Source organism: Miniopterus schreibersii (genome assembly GCF_964146895.1).
Source record: "Miniopterus schreibersii genome assembly, chromosome: 20".
Classification (NCBI taxonomy): domain Eukaryota; kingdom Metazoa; phylum Chordata; class Mammalia; order Chiroptera; family Miniopteridae; genus Miniopterus; species Miniopterus schreibersii.
Genome location: NC_138122.1, coordinates 8,931,582 through 8,955,171, shown reverse-complemented (window position 1 = coordinate 8,955,171; position 23,590 = coordinate 8,931,582). Strand labels below are relative to the sequence as shown.

At 45.9% G+C, this 23,590-nt stretch overlaps 1 protein-coding gene across 6 annotated transcripts in view; it reads left to right on the top strand.

Annotated features, from left to right (window-relative positions):
• The window catches only part of FLI1 (Fli-1 proto-oncogene, ETS transcription factor), a 119,914-nt gene extending 104,191 nt beyond the window's left edge, over positions 1 to 15,723 (top strand). For all 6 annotated transcript variants that reach the window (XM_081122564.1, XM_081122567.1, XM_081122569.1 and 3 more), the window contains 4 exons: positions 9,255 to 9,320; positions 10,941 to 11,000; positions 12,872 to 12,919; positions 14,455 to 15,723. In XM_081122564.1, the coding sequence (XP_080978690.1) occupies positions 9,255 to 9,320; positions 10,941 to 11,000; positions 12,872 to 12,919; positions 14,455 to 14,984 (704 nt within the window). In that variant the 3' untranslated portion in view covers positions 14,985 to 15,723. The remainder of the gene's footprint in view (positions 1 to 9,254; positions 9,321 to 10,940; positions 11,001 to 12,871; positions 12,920 to 14,454) is intronic.
• Positions 15,724 to 23,590: the final 7,867 nt, after the last annotated feature.

Below are 23,590 nucleotides of genomic sequence, written 5' to 3'. Positions count from 1 at the left end.
TAATATTGGACCGGTCAAGTCTTTGGTCTATTTATTTATTTATTTATTTAAAATATATCTTTATTGATTTCAGAGGGAGGGAAGGGAGAGGGAGAGAGAGAGACAGAAACATCAATGATGAGAGTCATTGATGGGCTGCCTCCTGCATACCCCAGACTGGGGATCTAGCCCGCAACCCAGGCATGTGCCCCACCTGAGAATCTAACTTCGATCTCCTGGATCCTAGGTTGATGCTCAGCCGCTGAGCCACGCCCAGCTGGGCTCAAATGATTTCTTTTCAGTGAGGCCCTCCCCACCCAGCACCGCTTACTCCCCTCCCCCTCTCTTCTTCCCCTCCATAGCACTCATCACCTTCTAATACACAATGTAGTTTACTATTTGTCTGTAAGTTCCCCAGAGCGAGGATATTTGGCCATTGTCATAAAGTAAGTAGTTCCTCCTTTTCCATGAAGGATCTGTTCAAAGACCCCCAGTGGATGCCTGAAACCCCAGATAGTACTGAACCCTATGTATACTATGTTTCATAATATCTATCATAAAGTTTAACTTATAAATTAGGCACAGGAAGAGATTAACAACAACAGTGATAAAATAGAACAATTATAATCACATACTGTAATAAAAGTTATGTGAATGTGGTCCCTCTCTTTCTCATAATGTCTTATTGTACCCACCCCTTACTTATAGTAAATGGCCTGTTGTCACTTGTTTCTTGGGACCCCTTGGCACATTCAAACGGCCAGCATCAGTACTCTTGAGCTTAGGGACCATCACTAAGGAAAATAAAGGTGACTTGAGCACAAGCACAGCGATACAGGGACAGCCCATCTGATAACCCAAAGGGCTCCTAAGTGACTAAGGGGCACGGGAGAAGACACAGCTTGAAGATACTGGACTCAGGATGGTTTATGTCCTGGGTAAGACAGAGCAGGACAGTGTGAGATTTCATCACACTGCTCGGCATGGCACGCAGTTTAAAACTATGAAGTGTTTCTTTTCCATTTAACATTTTTGGACCTTGGTTGACCATGGGTAACTGAAACTACAGAAAGTGAGACCATGGGTAAGGGGGACTTCTGTATTCACAGCCCACAGAACAATGTCTGGCACAATAGTAGACATTCAATAACATTTTATTAAGTGAATGAATGTGTTGTGGGATATGAGCTATCAGTTAAGTTCAATAAGCTGGTGTTGGGGAAGGGGAAGAATCTTGGGGCGGGAGAGGGAAACAAAAGTGATTAAGACACAGCCCCGCTCAGTTGGATGAGCATTGTCCCCATGCACCGCAAGGTTGCCAATGTGGTTCCTGGTCAGGGCACATACGAGGTTTTGGGTTGGTCCCCAGTCCGGGTGCGTATGGGAGGCAACCGACTGATGTGTCTCTCTCACATCGTTGTTTCTGTCTCTCTCCCTCTAAAATCAATGAAAAAATTTTTTGTAAAAAAGACACAGTCCCTCTCTTCCAAAAGATTATCACCAAGCAAGGGAGGTCCGTGCACAAAGAATTGCACCAGAAAGCTGAACAGGGCAATAAACATGAGACTCTTACAAGTGACCCTTGACCTGTAGAACTTTGGAAGAAAAAAATGCAAAAGTTAAATTGTGGAGCAGACACAAAATTGCATCCCTTGCTGCCAGAGAGCGTGAGAACAACCTCACTGCGAAATGTCAGCGTAAGAGGTTCAGATAGGGGCCCTGGGCAGGGGGTTGAACACAGACCACCTCTCATTTAACCTCAAGCCCTGTTTCCTAAGTGAACTGTTGGGTTTTCTTTTTTCCTACCTGCAATCCTCTTAAACCTGAGGCAGATCTGACCAAAAGAGTAGGCGATTGAGTTGTGTCTCCATGGCCCGGTGTGGAGGGGAGCTTGGGCAAACATCCAATTAATCTAGTCGGTATAAACTGCTTTTCTACATAAGGCTGGCTCAGAAATCCCACTTTGAGGCTTTATCAAAATAAAGAGGTCATTTAGACTTCTGTGTCACTTAGACACCGAGCCCGCAAGAGAAACAAAATAAAAGAGAGGCCCGGGCTCAGCAGGAAGCCTGCGTGACGACGGTAGGGCTGTGCTTGGCCGGTGCACCACTTGCCTCCCCAAACTTTTTGCATTTACAAACCATCCATTTTTTCGAGCATTTTCCTCATGTCTTTTTGTCCTTTGCACATATAATACCTCCATCGCTCTCCTCGCAGCGGGGTCGCTCTGAGCCCAGGCGCCGTTTGGATTCCAGGATGCAGTCCTTGAGCAAAGGAAACCTGATCCAGGATGTTTTTTTTTCTATGAGTTCCAAGTTTGAAGAAAGTCTTCCCTAGATATTTCCCTCCTCCTGAGGTCTCAATGGAAGCCAAGATCCTCTGTTGCTCTTTGGAAAATAAGATGCCACTGAGGCGAAGGCTGGGCTGCCCCTATAGGACGGGTTGAAATGAGGTGAGGACCCAGCTTCAGAGCCAGCTGTGCAGGATAATACATTTCTTCTTTTTTTAAAAATAAAATAAAATGTTTTAGTTGATTTTTAGAGAGAGAGGAAGGGAGAGAGACAGAGATAGAAACACTGATCAACTGCCCCCTGCATGCCCTCTCCCGGGGATTAAGCCTGAAAACCAGGCATGTGCCCTGACCAGGAATTGAACCAGAGACCTCTTGGTGCATGGGAAGGAATGACACTCAACCCACTAAGCCACACCAGTTGGGAGATTTTCTCTTTTAAAAGAGAGCCACCCTTTATTCCAGTTTGGGAATCACTGATCTAGGATCACAATAATGAAACTATCCTTCAGCCTTTAAGGCTTCATATCCTTCCCAAGGCCTTCCTTGCTGAGCTTTTTAACCTCAGTTCACCATCATAAACCTTTAAGAGGTGCAAGTAAGATGGTATAGACTACATGTATATTGTGTATATTTCTAAACGGCATTTATCAAGTGCTTGTTTAATCTTCCTATTAACCTTATAAAGTATTTGTATTAATCCATTTTAAAGAAGCAGAACCTGAGGTTAAAAAGGGTAGAGGAACCTTTTGACAGAGATCACTCAAGAGAGCAAATGGTAGAGCTGGGGCCTGAACCCAGGGAGGCCTGATTCTGAATGCCGCGTCGACCCCACAGCAGCAAGGCCTGCCCGAGGGGAAGGACACCTCCACAAGGGCATCCTGCCCCTCACAGAAATGTCCACTGCTAATGCACTAGTTGCCTTTGCACTGTCTTTGAAGAGGAGGCCGGGCCTATGGGTCAGACATTTGGTGTGGCCACCGGCAGGGGTTATGGCAGAGACAGTGGCTAACAAGAAGCTGGTCCTGAGTTGAGGGTTGAGAAGGTTCCAGAAGCAGAGCAAGCTCTTGCAGGTTGGATGCAGTGTCAAAGGCCTCACCGAGGAGAGCTCAGAGACAGCAGCCTGAGGTGGGCTGGTGGCCAGACGGGGCCATTAGAAGCCAGGACCTCAGAGGGCGAGGGGCTTTGGGAGACCATCTGGCCCAGTCCTCTACCAAGAACAAGGGTGGTGCTCCCCTGCGTAGTTCACCCCCCGAGAGTCGGTGAGGCATCTTCCTCTTGCTGGACCTGGCTCCTTCTTAGGCAGGTCAAGGCTGTGGGTCTCAGAGTCTGTCCTCTTTAGTCGTGCTTTTCTCCCTGGTCACCCTCACTCTTCCAAGAAGGGAGGCCTGGATCTGATCAAGAGAAGCTGCTGCGCCCAGCACCAGCCGTGCCGGTCCCTTTGCTGAAAGGTCTGCATTCAGAGCTGGGCTCTCCAAGGATAAACAGGGCGAGGCGCTGCCAGCCTTCTCAGCACAACCAGAAATTCGATGAGAAGGTTCAGGGAACATTCATCTTTTTCCATTGAGTAATCGAGAGTGTGGCCATATGTCGCAAGGCGTGAAAAGAGAGGCCCTTGTGTGCGTGCGCTGCTGCATCCCGGGCCTCAGGGTGAGGGCATGACAAAGTGGACAGCTGCGTGTCGCCCGGGACATTGGGCCTCCAAACAGTGAACCGCGGGCATCAGAGCAGAAAGCCATCTTTCCTGAGACGTTGGCCAGACTTGCGAGACCCGTTTAAGCTTCACACAGAAACTGAGCTAACACGGGGATGTCTATGAGATGGTCAGAACCAGAATAAGCTCCTCCTTCCAGCAGGACTTTCAGAAAAAAATCTCCAAGTTCATATTTCTCCCCCCGGGAGGCGCTCCTGGAATCTAAGAGGCCATTTAGTGTCAGATTCAGCCACGTTGAGCATCACAGGATGGAGACACTGTTCGGGCCGCTGTACACGTGAGGGGAGTTCCCCAGGGTGCATTGAACACATGAGGTGGGGTTCCCCGCCATGCCTGGCAGTGTTCTTCACAACAGGGTTCTGGTCTCTCTGCTGGGCACTGCCAGGCATCGTGGGGAACCCCGCCTCAGTATATACAATGCACCCTGGGCATCTTGGGGAACTCCTGAAACCACAACCTCCAGGCAAAGCCCTTTTGGTGACTGGTCTGGAAAAGAATCACACTAAGATTTGTCATCTAGAGAGCCAGGTGGCAGCAGCCTTCACTGGAGTCAAAAGTGATCTTGTCAGAATCAGGGTTGCCTTTGTGCTGACAAAGCAGTCTGCCATCAGCACAAGTTCTGAGACTGTCACCCATCCGCTGGTTGCCTTCAGTCGTGCTGCGCCCTGGCTGCTCCCTGAGCTCTGTTTTCAGAAGCCAGGCCCTAGAAGCATGTTCGTGGGTGGGGCTGGTGCACACTCAGGTGGCTGCGTGAGCCACACACCCACCAGAAGACTCCCCACGCCCCAGGGCGGTGGCGGGGTCAGGGAGCCCTGACATGGCCGCAGATAGTGTTTGCACAGAAACGCAAGGCCCTGGCTTAGCTCCCCGGTCCAGGCTTTTTCATTTTGGTTCTAGACATATTTCTGTTTGTGTGTCTGGGACGAGAGCTGACCACACTGCTCAGTTTTCACTTGCATGACAGTTAGTAGGAAAAAAACAAATCCTCATTTCAACAATGACACTGAAAATACATAAAGTAAAATGCAGGCCACTTCAGTACGTGGCATCGGGTCCCTGACTTCGCCGTGGGGACAGATTTTAGCCTGTGCCTGTCGCAGGTGGGTTGTTGTCTATTATGCTCGGGGGCCACACAGGGTTAATACAGTCACCTGGAGACTGCGCATGTTTAGCAAGAAAGAGAGAATATTAGCCCATCCATTTGTCGTCAACAAACATCTATTGTGTGCTTGCTCTGAGCTGCGCACTGTTCTAGAGGCTTGGTTATATCAGAGAACAGAAGAGAGATATTCAGGTGAGAGATGCAGACCACAAACAACGAACATAAGTTAATTGATTAAATTAGGTGATCACTGGAAAGCTAAGTAGAGCGTAGTAAGGGGTAGAGGGGAGGGGAAGTTATATGTATTTGGTAGGGCTGTCAAACATGTTTCTGGGTCTGAACATTCTTTAAGTATATAATAATTATGCAAATAATAATATTAATTGCTAACATTTTCCACGTCTGACTCGGTGCTAGGCACTGTGCCAGGTGTTTACTTGGATATCTCATTTAATCTCAAGGCTGCCTGGGTTGGTCAGACCTCCAAGGCACAATGCCAGGCCGGGGTTCCTGGCGTTGGCCTCCTCCATCCTTGTGCTCTGTCCCTGCAGCAGGACTTACTCCAGAAACACTGGCTTTCATTCCCATCTTACATTCAGTGGATGTCCCCACAAAGCCCAGTGCCCCCAGAGTGCGTTCATTCAACTCCTCAGCGTTGAAGTTGGGAGTCCTTTGTAGATTCAGGTGCCAGTGGCAGGACTTTCCATCAAATAGTTGGGGATGAAAAAGTAATGGGAGGGAGGCTTGTGTTTGTTGCCCAGGTTCCACGCACTGCCCTGGGACCCTTAGCTAAAGACACCAGCCTCCTGCCTGGCCATTGCTGTGCTGTTGGCCGCTCTGTTAACTGCAGTGAGGACACCGTTCGGGCTGCTTGCTGGTGGCCTCTCTGTTTCAGTCGCTTTCTTTTTTCCCCATTAGAGGACTTTGGGGTTGGCTGGGACCTCCATCGTCCTCTCAGCCAGGCTTTCCCCCACCCCCACCCCCAGGTGGGCTGTGGGAAACTCATGTCGTTGCAGCCCGAAGGCCCTGAGGCATGGCAGCCAAGATAGGGCTGCCCCACACTCCCTGCTAAGGCGCCGGCTTCAACCAGGACTGTGCACTCAGAGCTACAGAAGAGCCCGGGGAATTCATCCATGCACTCTCTAACTTCCACATGCTGCTCCGTCCCTGGAGCTAGAATAAAAGAGTGGAGGAAAAGATGACAAGAGGGTGGGAAGAGATTAACCAAAGAACTTATATGCATATATGCATAACCTATGGACAGACAATAGTGTGGTGAAGGCCTGGGGTGGGGGTGGGAGCAGGGGGGAGGGGGTCACTGGAGGGGGAGAAAAGGAGACACCTGTAACACTTTCGACAATAAAAATAAATTTTAAGAAAGAAGTCAGTGGTAATGATAGCCATAGCCGTAATTTGGGCTAAAAAGAATGGTTCCGAATATAACGGCTTTACGTGGGATGCCAACAGTGAGTGAATGATTGAGCAGAAACACCGATTAGAGAACTTTGCGACAGATCTTATCAGCGCACTAAGTCAGAAGGCAAGTCAGGGCTTCAGATAACACACACCAATTCCTGGAACTTAGGCATTTGTTTTTTCTTTTTGCATGAATCTGTCACTTTCTATTCCACTTTCTGTTCTGCTCCTACTAGATTCACCTCCTCCCCCCGCCCCCCCCCTTGCTCTGCCACCCTACACACCCCCAGGGGCTTCCTACTCCACCACGCCCTGTTCTCTTGGCATTGCTGCGTGCCCCAAATGTCTGTGGGCTCCCACTGTGGCCACCTGAGGCCACTCAGCTGCCATCAACATGGCCTTGAACGTGCCCTCGGCCCTGTCCACTAGCCCTCTCTTCCCGCCGGTCCCGGTCCTGCAGTTGTCCTCAGACATCCCCGCATATCTCATTGCCCCTGCCGCCCTGTGCCTGTCTGCATTGCTCTCTCGACTCTCCAAGGACGTCTCGCTCAGCTCATATGACCCCAAGTACCCTCCCTTTTCCCTTCTTAACCTCCAGCAGCCCCAGTGTCTCCACCACTCCTTTGGTCCATTTACCCATATTTCCTCACAACCTTAGTCATGGTCTCATATTTAAATGCAGACAGAAGCACACAATACACCGCAGAAGTCACCCCGACATAAATCATCGGAGGCCTAACCAGCCTCCCTCACCGCAGAAAAATCTTTGAAGCACCTCACCTTTCCCTTGGCTTATACCAGCATCTCACACACCCCGCTGACCTCCGCAAGACGGTCCAGAAAATGCCCACGAGAGCCACCAACCTCACCCCAAGCTTGTAAACAAGTTAGGCTTTTTGTTTGTTTTCATTGTATTTTGTTTTTAAGCAAACAGAGGAATCTATTTGCAGGAGGAATTGTGAGAAGAAGAAAAAAAGTCAAGTAAAAATAAAAACAGGCCACTTAAATGAGTTGAGCTCTGTCTCCCTTTTGACCCCTCTCCCTGCTCTTTCCCCCCAGCCCCAGCCCCCCTCACTTTCTATTTGGCTTTTCATGCCAGTTGCTAAATACTGTAATTTAAAAACTGCACTGGCTTTTCCGGAGCAGGGAGGAATGTGCATTCGCACGTGGATTTTTCCACAAGAAAATGGTCCCCGTCTTTTGGTTTTTACCCAGAAACAATGAGAACAGACAATCCGATGGGCCCCCCCATCTCTCCAGCTCTTACTCTAATTTGTTCGAGGCTCAAGAGGGGTGGAGGGATGGTTTGTGTTTCACTCTGTCAGGCTGTTGTTTGATGAGGTTTGCGCTCCATTTGTTCGGATGGTTTTCATGGTTTCTTTGTTGTTCATGAAAAGACTTTGAAAGTCATAATTCTGTGTCCTTAAGCTCTCCTGCTGTTCCTGCTCAGTGTCACAAGAGGACTCACACCACAAGGAAGGAAAGGGGGACGTTTCCAGCCAGTTAGTGAAACCATTTCTGAGCACAGTTATGGAGGCCTGTGGATTTTCTCAAGAAAGAGGTTGGGGTCACAGATGTTCGGGCTCCATGGAGTAGTTTCCATAGCTATTTGAATGCAAGGCTCTAGTCCTTTTCAGTGGGAGGCATCTCTCCACCCCCTCACTTCTGGTCCCAGCTCCCTTCCTAGCCACACCTCTCGCCTTCTCCCTTTCTCTGTGGTCATCAGGCTCAGCCCCCTCCACTCTCAAGAGGAAAACATGAGGCCTAGGAGAGCCTGGGAGGTGCTCACACCTCTCACGTGTCATCCACAACATCAGGGTCTGAAGGAAGGAGCTGAAGTTGGCCACCTGAAACGTCATGGGCATGGGCTTTGAGACGCTCTTCCCATGGTGTCTTGAATGGACACTGAGATGGACACTGCCCAGCTCTTCAGACCTTTTCTCTTTCTATTTATATTTGTAGAAAGCTTTGTAAGATGTTTCATAGATGCTGGAGCATTTGCTCGGCACCTGTCTCAGTCCATTGGGACTGCCATCACAAAGCACCATAGGCTGAGCGATTTCTAAACAACAGAAATTTCTTTCCCGCATGCCTGGGGTCTGGAAGTCTGAGATCAGAGTGCCAATGTGATCAGATTCTTGGAGTAGAGGGGCGTCTTGTGGTTTGCAGACTGCTGGCTCCCTATTCTATCCTCACACGACAGAAAGAGGGCAAGCCAGCTCTAGAACCTCTTCTTTGGAGGCCACTAAGAAGATTCTTCAGGGCTCCACCCTCACAACCTAATTATCTCCCAAAGACCCCACCTCCTGATACCATCACATTGTGGATTAGGTGTCAACCTATGAATCTGGGGGGAGCACAAACATTCCGTTCATAACATTAGCACAACCCTATAAGATAGATAAACCATGTAAATTTAAAGTTTCGTATTAAAGAAGTTTGAATGCAAGAATATCTCATGATTCATCCAAGGTCTCACAACATGTAATGCCGGGGACAGAACTCGAACAAATCCTCTGACTTCAAATTCGGGGTTCTTCTGTTATTCTGGCTTCCGATCAGAATGTTCATGTTCCTTTCACTCACCCCACCCTTACCCCAGGACAAGAGCACACTTCTGGAATTTAGTGGTTGCTAAAAAGTGATTGCTGAATTAAATTTTATTTCTCCCGATTGCTGAAAAATCATCTTCATGCAGTCTTTCTGCAAAGCAGGAGATGCTGATGTACGACTACTTCTTGTTTTTTCATTAGACCCTTCTTACGACTCAGTCAGGAGAGGAACATGGAGCAATAACATGAATTCTGGCCTCAACAAAAGTAAGTAAATGCCAGTCTGTCTTTGGGAAGAAAACATTTTTTCCAGGGACGAGGTGGAGAACAAGGTCATGAGATAAAAACGATAGGAATGAGCAATGGTCTTCCTATTTTGTGAGTGGACATCACAATTAATTGCCAGTGTAGGGCCTGTCAGTGATACTGGTTCCTTGAAAGAGAGTGTGGGGTTTGGGTTCAGGCCTTTGAGTTTGGTTCCATTGCCTTTGGTTTTAGAACTGTTGAAGCCAGAAGGTCTCTCAGGGCAAGGTTCTGTGTGAACGAAAGGTCACTGGGTTTGGGTTCTGTCATTTAAGCGGTGACAATGACCTTCTGTGACTTTGCTGCTCAAACTGTCGAAGCTCAGTGACATGGGTGTCACCATCCCCGTTTCCTGAAGGGCTGAGATGGAGAATAACCTGATTAGGAGGTGCAAGGGGTCTGAGACATCAATTTGTATTGAAGTCTGACCCAAAATCTCCCAGTAAGGAAAGGGGGAAATAGAATGACCCAAATCCCCAACCAGAATGTGTCACTCTTGCTATCTCTAGGAAGTAAAATATCAAGCACAAGAATGGATGTTGAAGGGAATTCTTTCCAGAAAGAGGTCGGGGTTACAAATGTATGCCCCAGCAATAACCAAGATCCCTTTCAATAATATGTGTGACTTATTTGTTTACTCTGTCAAGCACTTGGCCCTTTGGGGCTCACAAAGATGAGTCAGGCCCTGGCCAGCAGGGGAGAGCGGGCATCACTCTACCTTCTCCACACATCACTCTTTATTGGGTGGTATCGAGGAGGCCTGTGGACCTGGGGCCATCTGAGTTGACTCTAGAAAGAGAAGCAGGATTTGGACCTGCAGAGATTGGGAAGAAGTGGGGGCCAGGGACAAACATCAAAGTTGATGTGTCCAACAGTCAGTGAGGACTCCGGGTTCCTGAGGCTTAGGATATGAGAAGGGAAATTGAAGATGGACCTTAATTCTGTAGTCAGTGAGGAGTCACTAAGGTTTTTGGACAGTGGAGTGCAATGGTTTAGGGAGAGTGAACCAGTTGAATAGCATATGATGGGTCAGTGGGAAGAGAGAGGAGCAGTGAAGATACCGGTCAGACTGAGCCTTAGAGCACGTGAAGACAATACAGATCTAAATGGGGGACGGGAGTATGACAGGAATGGGACAGGTGCATGTGACATACCATGGAGTGAAGCTCCCCAAACATGGAAACACGGGGAGCAGGTGATCTTGGCTCAGATGTCACCTTCTCTTTAAGGACCTCTCTAAATTTTCTATTTAACAATGAAATCCACAGCCCCGATGCCATGTGTTTACTGTCGTTTTTCACTGTCTGCACCGCTGACATTAAGTTTTACTGGGAGCTACTGGTTCATTGCTGAACCTCTGGCATCAAGAACAGTCCCAGCACACAGTAGAGTCTAGATAAATACTTATAAAGTAAGCTGACTAGATGAGCGAATAGAGAGAGAGTGAGTGAGTGAGTGAGTGAGTGAGTGAGTGAGTGAGTGAGTGAGTGAGAGGACCTTCTCCTCTGGAGGCGTCTGACAAGCTGTTCCTGTCCCCTTGGGGAGCATGGCCCCACTGACCGATTTCCTTTCCTCCTGCCGCAGGTCCTCCCCTTGCAGGAGCACAGACAATGAATAAGAGTACTGAACAACGGCCCCAACCAGGTACCTGTCCCCCAGTGACCCTCCTCTGCCTCTCAGGCAGCCACTGAGTCCATGTGGCCAACTGAAGAGCGTTTAAACAAAATGCTCACCTGTCATCACTTTTCCACGGAGAGTCTGTATCGGACTCTCTGTAACAGATCCCTGAGTCAAGTACCAGCCCTGGAATCAGGTTGTTAAATACCAGAGGTGAAAGGAATATTAACGATGAAATGTTCCAACGCCCCATTTTGTAAAATGAAGAGGGGAAAAGTGATTTGCTTTAAGCCGCACGGCTAATTGATGGAGAGCCATAGCCCGTCCCCAGTCCAAGTGCTCTCCAAGCCTTTTATGTTTCACCAACCTTGCTTTAAAAAACACCTTCATCCTGTGATGGGTCTGCTTAACAGTTTAGGCAAGGGGGGGGGGGGGGGGGTTAAAACCATGTGACTGGAGACTTCTAGTATTACAAAGGAACTTAGAGACACCTAGGTCTACAAGTCCTTCAGTAACAATTCAATCTTATGATTACCTCACCTCTACTCAAATACTTATAGCAACATGGAGTTCACTACCTAGCTGGGCTCAGTTCCACTAATTAAGCCAAAGTCCCCTCCCTATAACTTCCATTCAAGCTGAAATCTTCCTCCCATTCTATATGAAGAGCCCTCATATAGGGGGGATCTTGTGCCCACCCCCAAGGCCAGCTGTGTCGTCTTTATGTGACACAATTGAATGAAGTTCCGAGCAAGCCATTTGCTTTGGGATGGACAAACACTGTTTTCCATCTCCACTGCAGACAGAGCAATAGAAAATGGACTTACAGTTCATCAGGAAAGTTTAGAAACTCTAGACCGACAGAGGATCTGACACAAAGGATTTAAAGAACCTCCAACAACAACAAAGTCAGATGTGACCTGCCAAAAAAATGTTTGTTGTCATGCTGTGGGGATGGAAAAGGGTAGACTAAATGGCCTAACAGACTCTTGAAGTTAACTTATGGTTCTAAGTAGAAACCCAAAAATCGTGCTGATTTTTTTAAATTGCAATTATAACTATAAAAATAGCAAAATTGGACCAAACATTTAACAACGTGGCCAAGTTGTGATCCAGCTCTCTACCATGATTTCTTTACCTGAAAAATGGAGACAAACCTCACATAAAACTAATATTGCAAAGATTTTTTTATAGCTAAATAGTGACATAAATTTTAAGTAAACTGGGATACAAAAACAGTCACTTTATAGTTAAAATACAAATTCTGGTTAGTGTTGACATTTCCAAGCTTAAAATCACAGGATGTTGTATTAGAAGGGAAGTGAGGAATCCAGTAGCCCAACCACTCCCTTTGTGGTTGAGAGAACTGATGCCCAGAGATGGGCCAGTGGGTTTAGTTTATAGCATAAGTAGGGCTAGAAACTGGGCCTCTTGGTTTCCCGGCAGGTATATGTTATGCTACCTCAGAAAAGCAGAGGAGTGTAAAGTTGTTAGTATTAGGTAGAGCTATTAAAGACTAGTAATCATTAGATCCTCGAGCCCGTTTAATAAACCATGTTCACTTTATTCACTATGGTGAAATATTAAGCAGCTCCTTTCCAAATAGTTTTGTTACTGTTTTAGATAATAACAGCATTATCTACAACTTTTAGATACCAAATATGAAAAAAAAAAAAATGCTGTTACTATCCCATGTTGTTTCTATAAAAACTGGGATGAACCATAACTGTGGTCAAGATCTCTGGGGTCTGCACATAAAAGCAGTCACATTTTCTGAAATCAGGCTTTCCTATGATGTTGAAATAAAAGTATAAACCCTTGCGGTATTCTTAGTGTTAATGCTGTTGTTTTTATACTTTTAATAACAGTGAAGCAAATTTCCTTTTTTGTTTCCTTAGATCCATATCAGATCCTGGGCCCAACCAGCAGTCGCCTAGCCAACCCCGGTGAGTTGACTTTGGCCTGCAGCGTTTTCTTTCCAGAATGTTCCGTAGCTTTGTGAGGTCACAGAGACCTCCACGCATAGTTCAGACACCTGGCTGGGGAGTAACATGTACTCCTTTCCTTAAAGTATTCAACACCTGCTTCTCTAGTGTCCAAGTGAGAAGTCAGGGCTGGTTATTTGGTGCCAGTAATGTCCACTAGCTGAGGACATTTCTGGAAAGCAAACGTATGAGCACTGCACACCTGCACCGAGCTTTAGATTAGTCATAAGTGGCACAGGGAGAAGTTCCAGGAGGGAAAGGCGGGGGTTGGAGAGAAGGGAACAGTTCCAGTGGACTCTGTTACCTGCCTGGTGCAAGGCCCAGGTGAATAAATATTCCAAAGGCATTTTATTCTTGATTTTAGAAAGCATTGCAAGCTATCTGGCCTTATGAAAGAGGTGTGTCCCTGAAAAGTTGCAAATAAAATAAATTTTACAATGTATTTTAAGGGCTTATTATCCAAAATAACCCTAAAGTGAGTTCTAAATCAAGAGCGCCGAGCGTGTGCGCTGATAGGCCCCAGTGCGGGAGTGAGGCCCGCACCCTCCCAGTCCAGGGAACTGTCACTGCCCGTGTCTCCAGGCCCATTCTTTTGCGCCTGGCCATTTCTTTTCTTTTTTTTAATCTTCACCCAAAGATATTTTTTCCATTGCTTTTCAGAGAGAGTGGAAGAGGGAAGGAGAGAGAGGAACATAAATGTGAGAGAGACACACCAAGTGGTTGCCTCCTGAACGAGCCCCTACTGGGGTGGATCAAGCCTCCAACTGAGGCATGTGCCCTTGGCCAGAATCAAACCTGGGACCTTTCAGTCCTTGGGCCGACGCTCCAACCACTGAGCAAACCCAGTTAGGGCCGTTGCCTGGCCATTTCTGCCCAGAGGTAAAAGAAGCCGCCCAGCTCCCTGTCCTGTTAACTTTTCTCTCGGCCAAGGTGCTTCCCTGTAGAACTTAGAGTTGGGAGCTGAGGCTAAGGCTCTGCTAAGGAGCATCCTGTCAGCTCACAGCCTGTGCCACACCCTCTCTCTGCGACTGACAGCAACCTCCTGGCACAGACCCTTACAGGGACATGCAACACCCTGGGGGACTCCATCACTAAGCAGGGATGGCCGGTGATGCAGGCCTTTATAGAAGAAGAAATTCAAAAATCTTGCCAAAAGGAGTGGCTGTGGCTTGCCCCAAATCACACAGCTAGTTCTGGGCGATTCAGCACCTCATTACCCGCCGTGCATTTCCCCGGGCTTGGGGCAAATTGTTTTAAGATCTGACTATGCTTACATACCAATCCCAGTGGCTAATGGTAAAGAAGTCAACAATGAAAGGAAGGGGCTGCCAAGTAGATTCTGAATGCAAAAGGAAATACAGGGGTTTTTTGTTTCGGTTTTTAGTTTGTTTTTTTTTTTTACAAAGGGTGAGCGAATCCTTGCTTTTAGGGGATTGGACTCTGACTTCCCCAGGCTGAAATATTCTCTTTTCCCTTGTTCGTTCCACCGCCTGCAGGAAGCGGGCAGATCCAGTTGTGGCAATTCCTCCTCGAGCTACTCTCTGACAGCAACAACGCCAGCTGTATCACCTGGGAGGGGACCAACGGGGAGTTCAAAATGACGGACCCCGACGAGGTGGCCAGGCGCTGGGGGGAGCGGAAAAGCAAGCCCAACATGAATTACGACAAGCTGAGCCGGGCCCTCCGATACTACTACGATAAAAACATTATGACAAAAGTGCATGGCAAAAGGTATGCCTACAAATTTGACTTCCATGGCATTGCCCAGGCTCTGCAGCCACATCCAACTGAGTCGCCCATATACAAGTACACTCCTGATATCTCCTACATGCCTCCCTACCACGCCCATCAACAGAAGGTGAACTTTGTTTCTCCCCACCCACCCACCATGCCTGTCACTTCCTCCAGCTTCTTTGGAGCAGCCTCACAGTACTGGACCTCCCCCACGGGCGGAATCTACCCCAACCCCAATGTCCCCCGCCACCCTAACACCCATGTGCCCTCACACTTAGGCAGCTACTACTAGAAGCCTAAACGTCGGTGGCCTTCTAGCTGAAGCCCCAGCCCTCACACTTCCTGGAATACTTTGGACTCTAAAGGACACACGTGGCCTTGACAAGAAAACAAAACTGGATGTTCTTTCTTGTTGGATAGAACCTTTGTATTTGTTCTTTAAAAACAAATTCTTTTTTTTTTTTTTTTTAATGTTGCTTCCTCTACGTTGAACAAAGAGATGGATAATTCCATGGGCCAGTAGGCCAGTTTGGATTCTCAATCTCCTATCATCTTCTGAAAGGAATATTTAGATTACTGGAATAGTTGTTTCATGGTTCTATGGAAGAAACTGTACATTTTCTTTATATTTTTATGACCAAAGCAGTTTCTTATCCACACACGGGTCTTACCGTGGACCTCGTTGGGTTCAGTCTGATAAAGAATCATGAACTTAACCAGTTAGGCTCTGGTTTGAGACTCAGTGAAAATAGAGGCAGGAAGCTTATAACCTTGTTTCAGGAAGACCTAATTCAGTGGATGGCAACTGGAACATTGGTTGTAAGGCCAGTGAAGTTTTCACCCAACTGGAATTTAGAAGGAAGAACATGTGTGTGTATTTAAGCCATCATGGGCATTGCAAAATTCCTCTCAGTGGGCAACATGTACTAGGCAGATCATTCTCTCTAGAAATAGCCAAGATAGGAACTAAGAAATGTACATGCAAGCTCAGACATTCCTGAAAGACAGAGAATTAAATAACTTTTTTTTTTTTTTTTTTAAATAATGACCATGAGTCCCAGAACTTTGAAAAGTCGTAGGGATTTCTAAATGCAAACAGATCCGCAGGCGCTGTGCGCTTGTCAGACCACCAGGCAATGGTCACTCAATCAGAAGGCAACTTACTGTATAAATTATGCAGAGTTATTTTCCTATATCTCACAGTATTAAAAATAAATAATTAAAAAATTAAAAAGAATAAATAAACGAGTTGACCTCGGTCACAGATACAATTTTACTATCAAATCAGTCGGTGTTATTTTTTTAAATGTAATTTGTACATCTTTTGTCAATCTGTACATTTGGACTCTTTGTACGTTTTTATAGCTGGTTTTAAAAAAAAAAAGCATAATGTGACTATTGCTGAAAACAGACATTTAAGTCACTGACTTACTAGAAAGAAAAGCACTGATTGTAGCTATTTATCAGTCAAGCAGAGGCGATCCATTGAAATCTTTGTGCTTTGGAAATGTTTGTAAATAACAGTCCTGCAATCATCGCAACCTTGAACAAGCAAACTTTCCCTTGTGGACATGAGGGATTTTCCTGCCCTATATATGCAATATATTTTTTAGATATTAAAATATATATAATTTTGCAGGTAATCGTTGACTTTTTTAAACTATATTAAGTGTTAAGCTGACAACTGTCCAGGAAGACTATGTTGTAAAATAATTTGACTAAATAAATTGTGCCTTCTTTTCCCAGAACTGAGGACATTGTTTTCTTATTTACCCGTCCAATAGGCCAAAGGGTTTTCCCAGGGGACATTTTTCTATTGACCACCTCCTTGTACCATGAAGACTTTCTCAGATGTACAAACTGCACTACAGTAGAAAGTACAAAATCAATGTGGTTTTGATTGTTGTTTGTATTAGTCAGGGTTCCCCAGAGAAACAGAGCCAGTAGGAGATGATATAAATATAGATAGATGATAGATAAATATAGATAGATAAATATAAACATAGACGTATAGATGTCTCTATATAGATACATATGTAGATACACACACACACACACACACATAAAGAGAGAGAGAGATTGACTGATTGATTGATTGATTGATTGATTGATTGATTGTGAGGAATTGGCCCCACGTGATTTTGGATGCTGAGAAGTCCCCCAGTCTGCTGTCTGCCAGCTGGAGACCCAGGAAAGCCAGGCATGTACTTCCAGTCCAAACCTAAAGGCTTGAGGCCCAGGAGAGCCGATGGTGTAAATCCCAGTCCAAGAGCAACAAGAGAGAAGTGTCCCAGCTCCAGCAGACAGGCAGGAAGCATGGGGTGAATTCGTCTTTCTCCTGCTTTTTTCTTCTGTTCAATCAGATAGATTGGCTGATGCATCGGGACGGCAATCGACTTCACTAAATCCACCAGTTCAAACGCCGACTCGCCCAGAAACACACAGAAGTGCATACCCCATGACCATCCAACTTAACACTTAAAATTAACCTTCTGGGCACCCCGTGACCATCCAACTTAATACTTAAAATTAACCTTCACACTGTTGATGATGTTTGCAGAGATTTCTGTTTAATGTTACTTCAATCTTCCTCCAGCCTAAAAGAGGTCCATAAGATGACAGCCAAGGCCACAGACAGTCTGTGTCCAAGAACCAGAACAAAGCAAACAGGTTGGTCCAAGATGGACCTTGTCCATCAGACTTCCTTCTGTTACATTCACCAAGCTCCTCAAACCCAAGTGGCCATCCTTCAGATACTCCAACAGAGAATCAGGTGCCCAGCTTCCTCTGGTCTCCTACCAGGATTTTACATGCTCCATGAAGATTTTTAAGGTCTTTTTCTTCCAAGGCAGACACTTTCTTCAAAGTGCTTCACTCTTAGGTAGCTTGTTTTTAATTTCTCTATTTTATAAAACAACAAAAAATGAGGCTTGGAAAGTCCTTGATGTGAGGAATTAGACCCACAGCATTGGCAACCCTATAATCTTCCCTTGGTAACACTGAATATCTTCCAGACAACACATCTACCAAGATGAAATGAGATGTGCTCCAGAACGGTGGTATCCAATTATTTTTAACTTGCACCTGGCCATTAAAAAAATGTGTTAAGCAAATATTCTCAGCATAAGCACACCGATTTATAAATCATCTACACAAGCTGTTACATTATTATTTATATTATAAAACAAACACAACATAGAAAATTTTAAAGAGTGATATAAAAATAAATTGAAACTGGAATTCTGTTTTCTTCCATTTTCTTTGTATTGCGTCTCTCCTGCTGTTGACACTCCCCGAGAAGGTTAGTCTTCAGAGGAGTAAGTGTGTGTGTGTATATCCGCATGAGTTTTCCTGGGACTTCTGAGAAAGGAGAAAATAAAAACTTGGTATTAGCGGTCCGAGCATAGAAAGAGAAATGATGAAGGCCAGGTATGTTTGAGAATAGTTTGGCTGTATCCTTTTGAAAATCTCTACCTCAGCCAAGCACTGTTGCCATCAATCTTGAAATCTACAAAGCATTCATTAGGGAAAAATGGAATCGCATAAAGGACCCTCAGACCCTTGGGGCTTCACCTGTGAAGAGGGTTTTTTAAATGCTCTTGTTAACCTAAAAAATAAAAAGGCCCTTCAAAGTGAGCGGCAACAGCATTTATTGAGCTCAATAAGAATAGCTATTCTGGACACGCTGATTCAGGCAGAAACCCAAATAATGTTCCAATTAGGACTCAAAAACAATGGGTATTTATGAGAAAGGGAAGGGGAACAATTACATCAATAGATGGAAAGTATTTCTATTGGTTCAGATAAAATAACACAGTGATGCTAATTCTAAACACTGTTTTTAATTTTCAATCCAGTAGCCATCAGCCCAGTCGTCATAATAACTGCTTTTTGTTATCTTTGCAAACAGTGTCTTAGGAAACAAGGTTGCTTAGGCCCAGTCCAAAGGCTATTTGGTCCTGTTTAAACATTCCGAAGATTTGAGACATAGACGTGCAAGGCAGTTCCCCCGGTGTGGCAGCTCTGGCTCCTTGTTAAAGTGGCTCTGTTAATATTATTGTTTACAGCCAATTTAAATACTGACTTATGCTCATCACCTCTATTAAGTCTTAGAACTTTGGCCAGATCTTGCCCCTTGAACTTGTTTCCCACTTAAGAAGCTACTGCACTCGCTAACAGGGCCCGGACACCATTTTCTACTTAGAAGCATTTGTGAGGAGGAAGGGCTGGCATTTGTTCCCCTGTGGTGCCCAGATTTAAGATTTACTAGCTGACTCGAGGGCATCCAGCTGGCTAGTCGCAGAGGACAAACAGGATCTCTGCCCTCCTGGCTTCCAGTCCAGTATTTTCCCCTCTCCACCATTCTGCACCTACGCCACGAAGTTTATTTGTTCTAACCAACAGTATGAGCCAAGAAGAGGGAAGCATGGCCCAGCTGTGGGCAGTTCTACTGCAAATCAGTCTTCCCCGCAGTGTAGGACACTGGCTAACAGCCCTTTTGAGCTGGAGGTCATATTTTTTAGTGTCAAAAAAAAAAAAAAAATACTGTTGACTTCCAACCTAAGGAAACTATATTTTCAATATCTGCTGTTTTGCAACATGTTTATTAGTCAATGACCACCAGAAATTTAATAACACCTAAAATCATCATTATTTTACTTAACCGGTAATATCTCCATGCAACTGAAAGATGAATGTGTACCATGTTCATTTAGTCCATCCGTGGGTAATGCACAAGGTGTGGGCCGTCAGATGGCGTGTGACTCGTTAGACCAAATGAGATCAGGAGGTTGGAGAAGACCGGGGCGGAGAGGAACATCTGTCTATCCGAAGCCAAGGTGCTGCTGGGCCAAGGCCACGGTGCGGGAGGAAATAAAACACAAAGCAAAACGAAACAAAGTGCAGCGCCTCTGTAAGTCATCTGTGGACTTGGCTTCAGCCTCTGCGTCCTCTACTATCTACTCATCAACGGCCATGCTGTAAACACGTCACCTGAAACGCTCTTGAGAAGATACCCCGTGGGGAGGCAACCCTGCAGCCTGGCTGCCCGGCTCCCACCTGGCCGGGGCTCTGCCGCCAGAGCTTCCTCCGCGTTCGCAGCAGGGCTGGGCTTGTGTCCAGCCCTCCCTCCCCAGAGGCCATAAAACGGTGCTTAGGATCAATGGGCGAGAGAGGGGAGGCCATAAAGAACCTGAATGGGGGGCCAGGGGATTGGGTTCTGGTGAATTAACAGAGGCTGCAGCTCGTATCCAGGAAGAACTCTGTGTTTTGCAAAAAGCACACGGACACTTCATCACGAAGAAAGCTACTGAAGTTGACACTGCGCTCCCCCAGCCGGGGAGCAGGCCCCAGGATTAGCAGAGGTCGGCTGATCTCAGGACTACAAATCCCAGGCTCCCTTGGGGGACGGACACTTCTGAGAGGAAGTGGGTTCGCCAGGCAGGCCTCTGGGGTTTCAGCCAATTGAGGACGGATGTGAAGGGGAGCTTTGAAAAGGAATGTGGGCTCCCGGGCCTGGGGTCTGTCTCCCTCTCACTCTCACTTGGCCTCCTGTCTAATTGTTTCAGTCTGTCTGAGCTGGTAAATTCCTCAGCACATAGTCAATTTACACTTCGCTTAAAAGCTCTAGGGGGAGACAGGAAAAGTTTCCAGTGAGACCACTCACTCACCTCCAGTTGCTAAACTAAACTTCAGATTTTAACCCAGCTGCCTCCTGTGCTTTCTCAGTGGGAAGAGAGGCAATTTAGGTAGATAGACGTGCAAGGATGTGATGCCGGAGGACCCGGGTTCAAATTCTGACCCTTTCACCTACTGGGCAACTGTCTGGCCCTACGAACTGGAGAGCTGAGCAGTAAATGTCTCCTGCAAGAGCTCCTGCGAAGTATCAGATGACACATGTGGAAAACCCTTATAAATTACTGTACAGGAAGTGGATATATAATCACCATTATCTGTGGGTATTTGCTAGGTTTTTTCCCAAGAACGTTTATTAAATCCTTGTTAACTGGGGAGCGCACCGAATGGGGAGCTGAGTACAGTGTAGATTTTGTTTTGTGGTCAGAAAGGCATTTTCCAAATGAGTGAAAAGTGGGAGTAATTGGATTTTCCAGAGAGCCACTGCGTTTTCTCCGTGCCCAGCCCACCATACCCGTCTTGGGGATCTGCCCATCACTGGCTCCGTGTGCACCTAACGTCGGGGAGTGCGCTGCTGAGCTCAGGATGCTGCAGGTAAAACAGGATTGTGACGAAGGAATGCCAAAAAGGCACTTTGTCACAGATGCTGGGCTGGCTTTTTCAATGGGCTGAGAAATAGAGGTGGGAGCTGGGGTTTTATGCTTAATGAGCCTGAATCCAGATCGTCTGCACTCAGAGCAGCTGGTAAGCTCCACGAGAGAGGACATTCTGTCTATTTTGTGTGCTGCACAGGACTCAGCACACGGTAGCTAGTCAGTAAGTAAATGCTAAATGAACACATAAAGAGCAGGATGGAGCCCCAGAGACCTGGCTCCGAAGCCCAGCATTTCCACTGCCCTAATCACAGCTCACTGTCTCTGTGTTTGAGTCCCCGCTGTATCAAACAAGATTAATGTCATAACTGTATACGGTTATGGGAGTTACGTAAGATACTGTAAGTAAAAATGTTCTATATGTTGAAAAGAACCATGAAAATGCAAGATAGTGTCTTGGTTGATAGGCAGGTCCTCCTTGTCATTCAAAACCCTGCCCAGCTCTCTGTTCCGCTCTGATATCATAATATTAAACCATACCTCTCTATTTTATTGCATTCCATGAATGCATTTTTAATTTTAAAATTTGTAAAAGCTTGATATGTCACAAACTTCTAGAACAGTTGGAACAGTACAAAGAACATTTGTTATTGAACCATTTGAGAATAAATTGCCCACCTGATGTTTCATCTCAACCAAGTACTTTAGTGTGTATTTCCCACAGGGATGTTCTCCCACGTAATCCAGTACAATCATGAAAATCAGAAAATTAACATGGACGGATTACCACCACCGAATCCTCAAGCGCCATTCGCTCTTCACTGATTGCCTAACTGCTGTCTTTTGCAAAAGGATCCCATTCAGAAATATATTTTGCATTTAATTATCATGTACCTTTAGTCTGGGACACTCCCAAGGCCTTTTCTTGACTTTCAAGACTTTGACAACTTTGACTATTGCAGGCCAGGTATTTTGTAGAATGGCCCTCAATTTGGGGTGATCTGGTATTTCTTCATGATTAGATTTAAGTTAGGCGCCTCTGACAGATACCAGGAGTGATAGTTTCCTTCTCATTGAGGCCGAATGTGGCACACAATTCAACCTATTCCTTTATTGGTGAGGTTTATTTTCATGATTTGATTATGGGGGTGTCTGCCAGGTTTCTCCACTGTAATGATACTCTGTTCCCCTTTGTACTGAATAAGTACTTTGTGGGAAGGTACTTTGAAATTATGCAAATATCCCCTTCATCATCAAATTTCAGTGTATTCATTCACTTATTTAGATCCCTAAGGACTCATAGTTTTCCATCTTTCTCAGTGAATAGGAGAAGTTATCATTATTTATTCTGATGATTACAGTGTCCCAGTGGAAGACCATTCAGGCTGGTTTCTGTGTCCCTTGCTGTGCTCCCAATAGCCCTTGAGTACTTATTTCCTCAATAACACATTTGACTGTCCTAGCCCCGGAGTCAGTCATTTCTCCAAGGATTACTGATGCTTTTTAGTAAAAATTACATTTAGAAGCGGATAGGTGTGCTCACTTGTATTGCGGTGTGCTGCTCCCAGGCCTTCTCAGTGGACAGAGCTAGACAGCATATGCGTATTTACACATACACATATATGTCACATATACACACACATATACGGACACTTATAGTCATACATAAGCTGCATTAGCCAGGGTTCCCAGAGAAACAGAACCAATACAAAAGATATATATACCCAATAAGATATATATACCCAGCAGGGTATATATATACACCCAATAGTTTATATATATCTTATTTCCATACCAACAGTTAGTTGTTCATATGGAAAGTAATATAATAATTAATAAATAATAATACAATAAACTTTCATGTACTCACAACTGTAAATCTGCTTTTGCCCAGCCCTGTGTGTGTGTGTGTGTATGTGTATTTATTCTATGTATTGGCTCATGCAATTGTGGGCGCGAGAAGTCCCACAATCTGCCATCTACAGACCGAAGAACCAGGAGAACAAGTTCTGTAATTCGGGCCACACGAGTCCGAAGGCGTGACAGTGTGAGGCCCATGGTGCGAGTCCCAGTCCGATTCTGAAAACCCGAGAACCAGAAGTTCCAAGGTCCGAGGGCAGAAGAAAGTGGACATCTCAGCTCAAGCAGAGAAAGCAAATCCCCCTTCCTCCCCTTTCTGCTCTATTCACCATCCGTGGCTTGGGCGGTGCCCACACGAGTGAGTGTGATCTGCTCCACTCAGTCCACCGCGCCCAGTGCTCAGCTCTCCTGGAAACACCCCCTCAGACACACCCAGAAACATGTTTTACCAGCTCTCTGGGCATCCCTGAGCTCAATCAGGTTGGTGCATAAATTAACCTTCATATATGCACAGACATTCATATCCATATTATTTTTATATCTATCTACATATACTGGAAACCCGGCGCTCACTCGGATGCATCCATTCCCAGCCTAACACCACAGAGTTCACCCTAGTCCCTCCCTTTCCCTATTTGTGATTCTTTTACTTGACAATGAGAAATATGGTTTCTACTCAGTGTAATTATGTGCTCATTTATCAACCCCACTCTGCTGTATCCCCACGCCCATGTGACACGTTCCCTGTTTCTCTTCCTGCCTTGGCTCTCAAGTCCCACCCTGCCACCCCCACAGCATGGGCACCCTCCCC